Below are 11,544 nucleotides of genomic sequence, written 5' to 3'. Positions count from 1 at the left end.
CAAACTACTCAAGGGTTTTGCAATCACCTGTGCTGTCTGCAGTTGTGCACTAACTGCTTTTAGTCTGTACCAAAGATTTACTGGAACAAAGATCTTTTTAAAAAATTAAATTAAATGCAGCATCTCATTTTCTACAACTGCTTATCTTCACTAGGGTTGCAAGGATTGCCTAATCCAGCTGTCATTGGATGGGAGGCGGGGTACACCCTGGACAGGCCACCAGTCTATCACAAGGTTAATACAAAGACAAACAACCATTCACACACAGAACATTCAAACTACCCAGAGAGGCCCAAGTCGCACTCAAGCTCAGACCTTCTCACTGGGAAGCATCAGCACTAAATACCACACTGTGCCGAAACATCTCTCACTTGTGCCTTCTTTCTTGACAATAACTCCACTATGTCATGGGTCTTCAACGTTTTTCAGACCACGGACCCCCAAACTGATGGAGAGGTTAAGTGGGAACCCCCTACCCACTACATGTGTTCTATATTAAACTCACCCTAGTGCTATTTATAAATGTACATTATTATCATTGTTTTGCATTCAATACTAAGCTGTTCAAATAATACACAGGTTCAATTTTTTTTTTTTTTTTTGGTCTTTCAGCCACACACGCCATTTGATTTCCTCTTTCTTTCATTCATTCAGCAGGCGAGTTTTGGCGTAGCTTTGTTCTGCTGTCTGTCAGAAATCATTAAAAAAAAGTCAGTCAGTAGGCTATATCAGAAGTTCAAAAGGCACAGCAGGAGGCGACTTTTTTCATGAACATGGCATGTCCTTTTGACAACGATCCTGTCGATGAAGGTGCAGCATCACTGCGCAGAGAACTGAATGATGGTTATCAGACCGCGCATAGATGTTTTAGCATTTCCAGACAATTATCTTTTTGAGCGGTACCATCAGAATCTGTTGGGACAAAAGAAAAAATGACATAAAGAACAAATAAATAATTGTATGAATAGACTTAGAAAAATATATCTATGGGCCTATTACATTTTATAAAGGCACTTGTGTCTTGGGGGGTGAACTCAGAGGATGAGCTCCCTCCAGGGATTCCCTCAGCCACAGGCCTTCCAATATTTTGGTTTAGGGCTCCTCTGCCTCCATTAGAGGTGGAGGTGCTGGGCCACCACCCATCTGCCTTCTTTCTGTTGCCTGAGTATAAGTCTGTGTTAGTTTTAACAGGCTTAATTATTTAACAGAACATGACATAGATGAGAAGACCTTTATGTGTGTGAAAACAGCATTGTGTTGGGGATAAAACAACTGCACAGTACAATAGTCACTTAATATTTACTTTACAGTGTAAAACATGATCAAAATGAGGTCCCTCTATGCCGAGATCTGACCTGTTTGAACAATGTTTTTATATTTCATCTTAAACTGCTGCCAAGTGCGCTTCTCCCCCGCAGGAATACACCTATGAAATAAATCAATAGGCTACCATTCAAGCAGTTTTCCCCTATAATATTATTGTGATTGTAAAGGACTACGTTTAAACTTACGCATTGACCCGAGCAGCAATGTTCTCCCACGCCGTCTCCCACTCTTTTGCAGTTGCAGCGGTGTTACCTCTTTCTAAAAACGTGTTGAAACTTGCTGTATCAGCGCATTAGGATTTCCACTTCAGCCTTCCGCTTCCCCGTTGCCGTTTTTAGAGTTGTGACGAACGTGCTTAACTCCGGGTGAAACTACCCGAGTTGATTAAGCTAACTCATATCCGCTGTTCTGAAACTGGAAACTCAGAGTTTTCTAACTCAGAGTTCCGGATTAGACTCAGAGTGTGTTGAACCTGCTTTGTGAAACGGACCCCTGGTGTACAACTGACATAAAGAAAACAAAAACAAAGTGATCCATTGTGGCCTCCTGGGAGCAAGCTGAACCATGAGCTTCTCTTCTGCTAATACTGCGGCGTGCATCTGAGATTTCACCTGGGGACTGAATAGACTCTCGGCCAATTGTGGGGAACCTGACAGTGTTAATGCAATATTTAAGGATTTATATTTATTTGTCATTCGCAAACCATATAGAAGCATGAGATTGAACGAAATAATGCACTCAGGCCCCAGATTATTTCCCATAGTAACTATAAAATATAGAATATGCAGCCTCATGATTGACTCAGCAGCGGCAGTGGGATGGATGGACTTGATGGGGCACAGAGGGAGTGTATCATGAGAAGAGCTTTGGAGACATGGTTCATTGGACAACGGCTTCGGACTCTGTGGGCAGACACACTGTTGGCATTTGCATCCTTCCCTCAGCGGACAACGACAAGGAAACACCATTGAGAGAAACACCATGCAATGACACAATCCATGCCGCTATGCAAATGAACAAAAAAAAAAAAAAAAACATATTGGATACAGTTTTGCTAGCTTATTTGTATATTTTTTCATAATGCTAATTCTGTAAATTTTTAACTTTTATTTAAAAGTCTAAGAGTATAAAATAGTATAAAAACAGTGTGTAAAATGGGTTTGAATTTAACGTAGAAAATACGTCCAATGTCTAACATGAGTTCAATTTGACGTAGAAAAGACATCCACAAAGACCACATTTGGACGTTGTCTGGAGTAACATCTTGTTCCACAGTGGGCAGGGTTAGTGAATTCTGGGTTGGAGTGGAGAGGAAGTATCCACTCATTGGTCAGAGAGCGGTCTGCATTCTCCTACCTTTTGCTGATCTCTGTGAGACGGGCTTCTTAGTTGTTGCTTTGCTGAAAAATCCCAAATCCCAGCTCAAAACTGAGCATGATTTAAGAGTGGCAGTGTCAAGCTTGTTACTCTGTTTTAAAAGATATGCAGTGGAAAAGAGGCTCATTGCAGCCACCTGCCTTGACAAATTGATTTGCTTTGTTGTTTTGTGTTCCTTTATTGCAAATGACTAAAACAATGTTTCATTTTCTGTATTTTTGACCACTGTACTTTTACTTTTGGTTTTGATTCAAGTAATGGCACAACTACACTTTTATTTCCTTTTGAATTTTGTGTTATTTGGTGATTTTTGATTTGTTATGAAGTATAACAGTCATTTGTGTTAGTACAATAAATTTAAAAATGTGTAATTTGTCAGGATTTTTGTTGGGACGACTGAGGCAGGTGGGGCTTGACTATTCCCTCTTCCCAAAGTGTGGAATGACCAAAAAAGTTTGAGAAGCACTGCCATACAATGTGTGGATCTGCAGATCTGAGTAACAAAATGAAAATATTGAAATGTACCTCAGTGAAAATGATCTCAAAACTCATTGTGCATGCACAGGGAATATTATATATTACTATTATAAGACAAATAAATATTATGCAATTATTGAAACAACCTGCCTGTTGACAGACTTCAGCTGTTTGAACTTCACAGTTCTATTAACAGTTTTAACCATTTGTTTACCTCAGCTTTAAAATTCAAAAAACATCATAAAAGGACAAGAATGAAATATTAAGTGCATGAAACCTGTTGTTTCCAATACAACTTAAAGCAAATATCTAGGTCTGCTCCATTAACAACAAAAATAATATTCTAAGTATACTCATGCAATACACCACCAATAGCATGAACAGATTTGAGTGAGTCGTCTGTGAACTCACATTCTTATTAAAATTTACAGATTAGCTTGTTTGCTTCTTCAATGTAAACTCCATGGTCTCTGAACTATTCATTTGTTTAGATGGATGAAATCATTAAATCAATCATTAATGTGTACATCTGCAAAAGTGTAGCTGATTTAAATACCACCAGGTCCTTGGTAATTTCTTCCCCAGGATAAATAAAAAAATATATTTTTTTTTTCATCCATTATAGATATTAAACCGCAGTGGAGTGAGGCAGAAAGTAGAAGAGCCATAACAATGGATTGTAAATTTGAGTAAAACACTGAGTTCGTTTATACTGTGTGAATGCGCCACATGAAACACAGAGTGTAATATTTGAATCACAGGACGTCCTCAGGTTCAACTGAATTCAATTTTATTAATATAGTGTATACAAATATAGTGTATACAATACAAAAACCAACCTGAAACCTCCAGAGCAAGCCTGAGGGCGACGGTGGCAAGGAAAAACTCCCTTTTAGTAGTAAGAAACCTTGAGCAGAACCCAGCTCATAAGGAGGGACCCATCTGCTGAAGGCCAGTCGGTTAGAAACAGAGAAGATAGAGAGAAAAGAAGAGCAGGAGAAACAAGATAAACAAACTTCTGTCATAGATACATACACCAAACTGAAGGAAACATGTAGAATCTAATAAGACAAGATACAGCTGATGATCTTATGTGACAGTTTGAGAGTATAAGAGGATTCATGGGCAGGTTGGAGAATTGTTCATCCAGGTAGGAGTGGACAACTGGAGGAGGACATTAAGACTGGGCAGGTTGATGAGACCACGACAACAGATGTAGGTTCTCTCTGCAGCTCAGATATACAGCACTCCAGACCGGAGACCCTCACAAGATGATGGAGGGGGAGGGGAGGAGAGAGAGGGAGACACAGTGGTTAGTAATAGAAAATAAATTATAAGAGATAAGAGGACAGGAGCTTAGTGCCAGAGGACTCCTGCAGCCTAGGCCTATAGCAGCATAGCTAAGGGATGGTTAAGTCCAGCTCTAACTATAAGCTCTGTCAAAAAGAAAAGTCTTAAGCCTGACCTTAAAATTAGAGACGGTGTCTGCCTCCCAGGAGAGGAGCCTTATAGCTGAAAGCTCGACCTCCCATTCTACTTTTTGAAACTCTAGGAACCAGAAGTAGACCTGCACTTTGAGATTGTAATGATCTGTTGGGACTAGGGTCATGCTAAGTCATGCAACACCCACGCAGTGTTTCCTCTACATTCATTTAGGAGTGGCGGGTCACCATTCCTAAATCCTAGCCGCCACTCCTTCAAATGTCTCAGGTACTCGCGACTACTAAGGTAAACAACAGGTAACTATCTTGCTCAGCTACTCTTTGGGGTTCTTTATCTACCAGTTACCATTGACTACTTTTTTAAACTTCCTCAAGTGTCTCTATCCACTGGACGGCGCTCAGTTTATCAATGAAGAACGTTATTGTGGCCCAGAAGTTTAACATCACATGTCCGTGTCTGTTTATCATTTATCTCTTTTGAGCGCTGGCGTTCTCACTGCACGCTGGTCTGTTGACAATATCACATGATGGTGGTGACCGATGCTACACATTAAATTATCCGACGTTTCATCAAGTGGTTTTCTTTTTGCTCAGGTGTATCTGTTTACAAATCCAAATATTGGATCATACAATTGGATCATACAATATAGCTGTATTTCGGCATCAAAAGATAGAAATAAAGGAAACTTTAAGACATTTAAGGAGTGTTCATGTGATTTTACATATGAATAGATTTGTGAAATCAGTCAACACATAATAATCGTGATTATCGTAATATCAGGATAAATTCTCTGACAATAATCATACTAAGGAAAACTGTAATCGTGACATCCCTAGTTGGGACAGTATGGTTCTATGAGGTCTTTCAGATATGATGGAGCTAGGCCTTTCAAGGCCTTGTATGTAAGGAGGAGGATTTTAAATTCAATTCTAGATTTTAAAGGGAGCCAATGAAGAGAAGCTAATACTGGAGTAATATGATCTCTCTTGCTAATTCCTGTCAGTGCTCTTGCTGCAGCGTTTTGAATCAATTGGAGGCTTTTTAAAGAGCTCTTTGGAGCCAGACAGTAACGAGTTACAATAATCCAGCCTGGAAGACACAAATGCATGAACACATCACTCTGAGAAAGGATGTTCCTAACTTTGACAATAATACACAGGTGAAAGAAAGCAGTCCTGGCCGCCTGCTTTATGTGAGAATTAAAGAACATATCCTTGTCAAATATAACTCCAAGGTTTTTCACAGTAGTACTGGAGGCCAAGGTAATGTCATCCAACGAAACCAGGTGATTAGATAGTAAATCTCTAAGCCAAATACAATTTCTGTTTTGTCAGAATAAACGGAAGGTTGGAAATTGGCTTTTAGTTTACTAAAACATCTGGATCAAGAGTGGTTTTTTTAAGTAAAGGTTTAATTACATCAGTTGTAAAAGACTCAGGCACATATCCTGTTAATAAAGATGAGATTATCTGATTTAATATGTAGGTATTAATTAAAACAGTAAGTTGATACATTTACATTATGAAAAAAGCCAATTGAATCTAATAATGACATAAATGAAGAGCTGAGACTGTTAAATGTCATGGATGTTAAAGTCAGCTATTGACTTTATATGTTGTAAGCACTAAATCACATAACAACTCAGACAATTCGGCTACAAATTCAGAGTAAGGAGCAGGTGGCAAGAGACCACAACAAAGAGAATTGGTAAAACTAATCGCGTGCATATGGGGCTTTAGATTGAGAACCAGAATGGCCAACAGCCATCTTTTTGAAAATCCTTCACATATGCCTATCTGCCTATTACAGGCGAGTTAAAAATATACACACAGTTCTCATATGTTAATAAGTCAATTTACCTCGTAAATTCAGTCAATTAAAGCTGACATTAAACATTAATTGATGTGTTTGTCAAGAAAAACTGTTTGGACACCCCTGCTGTAGGACCTTGTATCAAAGTAGCTGCAGTAGCATTTCACATGATTTTTATGTTTCTCAAAGCCCTCGACTCAAAGATAAGAGTCTGTGTGCATTCTATAACATGAATGTTTTATGTATTGAATATTTATCCTATAAGCATATTTGTACATGTTTCCTGAATGACTTTCAGGATGTCATACAAGTTTTCAACTGTAGTAGATGTTGGCCGTGACAAAAACTTGGTTTCTGAATGACACTGTCCATTACAACAAGGAGCACAGCGCATGCACAACGGAATTTTATCTCAATGGTACACACACACACACACACTCACCACACCACAGTTCCTGCAGTCCGTGCGAGGGTGCACATTTGCCGTTCTGCACATACGTTTTGCACTGCAGACCGCTTACCGCAGACACTGAGTCGTCCTCCTCGCTCCCCTGCCAGGCCAAAGAGGCTTTAATGGCACATGGCGGGAGAGGTCACCTGATGCAACTGAATATTGTTTTCACTAATCCAGAGGTCTTCAACGTTTTTCAGAGCATGGACCCCCAAACTGATGGAGAGCTTAAGTAGGGAGCCCTTACCTACTATATGTGTTCTATATTAAACTTGACTTAGTGCTGTTGGATTCCTGATAATGTGTATTAAAAGAAGCTAAATTTGTGGGGGAAAATTTGGGATAACACTATACACTACTGTTGAGAGAAACTAACACTGTTAGTACTGAGTAGTGCTATTATATATTTTAACTATGAGTCAATAATAACACTTTGGGAGTTACCAACACTTCAAAAAGAGTCAAATTGACACTGTGGCGTGGACCCATACAGACACTTTGCAAGTGTGGAGATTAACTCTGATAGTGTTGATTTGAGTATGCTGATTTTTGCTGTGCAGCCATTTCATGTTTTTTTAGTTAATGAAGAGCCTATTTCAGCAGTTTGAATATCCACTGTTTTGTAAAGAATAAATAAAATTCTCACTGTCTTGGGAGTTAGAGAAATAAACACCCCAAAATCGTAACTTCTTGTCGATGCCATATTTTCTTCTTTTTTTTTTTTTCAAAAAAAAAAAACCCTCTGCACATAAGCGAAGACGAGAGCTTTGGCACATGTCTGGTTGTCTTTGGGTGGTGCATGCACCTAATGAGCCTGATTGACCACACCTTATGAGTTAAGGCCTGGATTAGTTATTAGCATAAGCCTCACCATCTCTCACCTTTACTTTTGTAACTCTGTTATCTATGTCCACTTTATGTTAAGGCCCTAGAGCAGGAACTTAACGAGCTGATGTCACACACTGTAAACATAATAGGCTATGATTTGACCACCAAATAAATGTTGTTTGTTGGTTTTGGAGCTGTTCGTATCATGTCAGTAGCAGGATGCAATACATTTTCTCTACTTTCTTTTTCGCTGAAATGTCTTTACTTAACTTTGTCAATTTTCTGATTTGAGTAACAGCACCAAAAAAAAAGTAAAAAAATCAGTTACAGTAAAAGCCTTCTTTGTTTTTCTTTTGTTTTGTTTTTTTACATTCACATTACTAGAAAGCCTGAAGTGTTGAAAAATATATTATACAAATGTCTACATATGTATTGTGCTGACTGACCTTGCTGGACCAACTTAAATCAATATCAAAAAAGAAGGCTTTTTTTTGTTGTTTTAGCACAATCAGTCGTGTGAGCAGCTGCATTCAGTTGAACACTACTGTGTTGAATTGACCACTACAGAAAAAAAAACATGACAACAAACATTAGAAAATTAAAAAAATATGCATAACTATAACAGGACATAAACAATATTGCTACACCTTTAGTGAACCCGTTTATCAAAGACGGAGTAAAAATGTCCATTCATACTCATGTCTGAAGCTGTGGCATTCAGGTTGCACATAACTTTCTTATGTAAGAAATTCAACTTGTTTTGGCTTGCTCGGCCTCTGTGTAGGTGAATATTTGGACCCAGGTAAATTATCCATTATTGCAGTGACAGCGTCTGGTTTTATTTCCTGTTCCTTAAACTCAGCTGCTCTTCTACACTCTCCTTTTCTGCACTCAGAGCCACTCCTTCTTTTCTCTGATCCATTCTGTTGTCTTTCTACTCCACCTCTCCTATGCTCTGAGCCGCTCCTCCTAAACCCTCTTTTCCAGTAGTCTCTCTCCTCCACTTTACCACCACCATCACTGGACTTCCTGGCAGTGGAAGGAGGCCTGGTAGTAGCACCTTGGACTGGGGTACGCATGTTTCCTGAAGCTTGCATTCTCCTCAGGTGGATGTTCGTTCTCACAGGGCTGTTGGACCTCTGAGTGCAGGAGCTGCTGTCTGAGGAGTGTACCCGGGTCTCACTGTAGCTTCTTTTGGGGAGCAGCATGGGCTGCTTGCTGCACTCCAGCATGGGACTCACTCTGGACTGACGGGTGTGGCTGTGAGTGGAGCGACAGCATGACATTATACAGTGGGAGTAGCGCGATCGGCAGAGTGTGCAGGCACAGCCCAAGAGCAGGGCAGAGTGACTGGACAGAGAGGAGAGGAATGTAAGGGGGAAGGCACGCTGACACTGTAGGATGCACTTGGGAGAGCTGAGGCGTGATGAAGCAGCAGCAGGTGACCTGTGGCAACTGGATATAAGTTCTGAAACAGCTGACTTCCCACTCTCCTCTTGGACAGTCTGGATCTGACACCACTCTAGCTGCAGCAGTCTCTCCAGGTACCTTTCCAAAGGCCCAACAGGTCTGGGCCGAGAGGCCCCCCGGCCCTCCATGTTGTAGAAAAGAGCCAGCTGACTGAGGCTCCATGAATTAAAAGGAGGAGGGAGGAAGTCTGGGAACTCATAACCACCACGTCCCTGGCCTTTGGTCCAGATGCTGTGAAAGGAGCAGTCCTCTGCCTCAGTGACCTCTGGCCTGACCTTGAGCTGTGGAGGAACACGAACAGAAGGTGATGCAGGAAGTCTTTCTGACTCAGACAAGTCAGTGTCAGTGTCCTCCTCCTCGTTTCTGCTCAGACCTCCAATCTTCAGTTTTGGGTCGTCTCTTTCCAGGAGATTAGTGCTTGAACCAGACTGCTGGTGGGAGGGGGAGGCCTCTGTGTACCTGCTCCTTCTCAGACCGGTGTGCTTGTGCTCTCTGCTGCTGGCACCCGGACACGTTGGCTGCACACTGGGGTCCATCCCATCCTCTCCAGGGCACACAAGATGATACATGGACTCTGAGGTTCCCTGAACACTGCAAAGACAAGTAAATGTTTTTATCTCAGCACCCAGCCAGCCCAAACTTGCACAAAGTCAGCACAAACAGTGATTTCACCTGTACTGTGGAGTATAGTGTTTGGTCGACGAGGTGTTGGGCTTGTGCTTTCTTCTTTGCTGCAGATACATCACAAACAAACACTGCATCAAATTGTAATTACTACAACTACAAGTAATTGGTGAAATTTATTACCTTTAAAGCAAATTCACCCACCGTTTCCAGAAAATAACCAATTTTAAGTCATAAATAATACAGCAAATGATTTCAACCATAATGAAAGGAAAGGGTAGGTGTAACACCATGTAAACTATCGGTGCTACATGTAAATCATATGTGCAAATTATTCAAGTTTCTAAAAATAATATATTTTCAATTTTAACTTATTAGAATAGAATACTGTTTATTTGCCAATTGCACAGGTGCATTACAGTACAGGAATCGCACACTTACTTTGTCATGATTATTTTCCTGACTCGGGAGCATGTACTCAGGCTGTGGAGACTTCCTCTGAGACTGCCGCCTTCCCATTCTGTTGCTTGAAGAACAAAAATATTAAAAATTAAACCGGGAAATTGGCCCGGTGCGTACGACCACAGGCTACATTGGAATATAGAAACAATAACATAGGCGGCCGTTTGCAGGACAAAAATGGCGGTCTTCTTTGTCATGTGTTCATACACACAAGAGCTTTAACACACCACAGGGTGCCACACACCAATAGCCAGCCACCCAGAGGACAGCAGTCTCCACCCACTATTACTGTATTACGGGCTAATAATATCTGACGTTACCTAGCCACATTAAGCCTGTTGATGCTCCACGATGTCTTCTTCTTCCATTCTCTCTCCTTGGTGGGAACTCTCTCCGGGCATCTTTGCGTCACTCGCTCCTGCATAATGGTGCCCATCCCAGTTGAAGGGAGGCTCCAATGAAATGTGCGTATGGGTCGTGATCACAAAAACACGTAGTTGTGATCATCCGTGGAGGGGGCGAAAGCACCCTTCGTTATTTATTGCATTGACTACTGATGTCGCCTATTTTCGTGTGATGTGCGATTCAGTTGTTGTCCAGCAGAGGGCAATGCAGCTCAGTACCAGTTCATCATGAAGTCACGGTGCAAAAACCAGATGGTAGGCTGTCACGTACACTGACATACAGGTAGCATATTCGACTAGTGTGTGCAGAACATATAAGACAAGCCCGAGCAAAGTTTTTAAGGTTAATCTCAGGTTAATCTAGGAAGATCATTGTTGTTATCATGGCCTCATTTTGTTCATAAAAATCTCGACAGCCACACGAAACAGTCACATTTCCTATTTTATTGTCTTTTCCCACCTCTTTGATTATACTCACCTGTTTTGCCTTGTGTCTTTTCTCTTTGTGTTCTTCAGACCTCACCTGTCCTTGCCCATGTGTATATATACACTGATCAGGCATAACATTATGACCACCTTCCTAATATTGTAGGTCTCCCTTGTGACTCATCAGTGAATGGACATTGGTCTTCTGAGGGTGTCCTGTGGTGTCTGGGAACAGGATGTGGTTAGTAGCGGCCTTTAGGTCCTATGGGTTCAGGGGAGGGGACTCTGTGGATCATCCCACAAATACTTGATCAGCACTTTGTGCTGTTCTTCATGTTTTTTTGAGGCGTTCCCAAAGTGTTTGTGTGTGTCTGTGTCAGGCTGCATCCTAATGGAGATGGTTGCTGCCATCAAGGAGTGTCATTGGGGTGGAGGTGTCTGGTT

The 11,544-nt window shown here is 41.0% G+C and overlaps 1 protein-coding gene and 1 long non-coding RNA gene across 3 annotated transcripts; both read right to left on the bottom strand.

The window, feature by feature from the left end:
* Window positions 1-679: 679 nt before the first annotated feature.
* Window positions 680-1,545, bottom strand: LOC125007438. Its single transcript, XR_007112689.1, has 3 exons — window positions 1,512-1,545; window positions 1,000-1,161; window positions 680-912 (listed from the first exon to the last, which is right to left on the bottom strand). It is a non-coding gene; the product is annotated as an uncharacterized LOC125007438 (long non-coding RNA).
* Window positions 1,546-7,612: 6,067 nt separating this feature from the next.
* fam217bb (family with sequence similarity 217 member Bb) lies at window positions 7,613-11,316 on the bottom strand. Of its 2 annotated transcripts, none has more exons than XM_047581848.1 (4): window positions 10,591-11,316; window positions 10,250-10,328; window positions 9,857-9,915; window positions 7,613-9,775 (listed from the first exon to the last, which is right to left on the bottom strand). In XM_047581848.1, the coding sequence occupies exons 1-4, from the start codon at window positions 10,704-10,706 to the stop codon at window positions 8,452-8,454; spliced, it is 1,578 nt and encodes a 525-aa protein (XP_047437804.1). In that variant the 5' UTR covers window positions 10,707-11,316; the 3' UTR covers window positions 7,613-8,451. The 2 variants fall into 2 exon arrangements, with proteins under 2 accessions (XP_047437804.1, XP_047437803.1); XM_047581847.1 differs by having other exon boundaries at window positions 10,250-10,334; window positions 10,591-11,315.
* Between the last annotated feature and the right edge of the window lie 228 nt (window positions 11,317-11,544).

This window comes from Mugil cephalus, chromosome 4 (genome assembly GCF_022458985.1).
Source record: "Mugil cephalus isolate CIBA_MC_2020 chromosome 4, CIBA_Mcephalus_1.1, whole genome shotgun sequence".
Classification (NCBI taxonomy): domain Eukaryota; kingdom Metazoa; phylum Chordata; class Actinopteri; order Mugiliformes; family Mugilidae; genus Mugil; species Mugil cephalus.
This window is presented reverse-complemented; position numbering and strand designations above follow the sequence as displayed.

Excerpts from the sequence above, each read along its gene's own strand:
- fam217bb (XM_047581847.1), bottom strand. The coding sequence starts at position 10,706 with ATGGGCACCATTATGCAGGAGCGAGTGACGCAAAGATGCCCGGAGAGA. Across the intron at positions 10,335-10,590 it reads AACAGGCTTAATGTGGCTAG|CAACAGAATGGGAAGGCGGC; the intron begins GTAACGTCAGAT and ends TTGTTCTTCAAG. Across the intron at positions 9,916-10,249 it reads AGGAAAATAATCATGACAAA|CAAAGAAGAAAGCACAAGCC; the intron begins GTAAGTGTGCGA and ends ATGTATCTGCAG.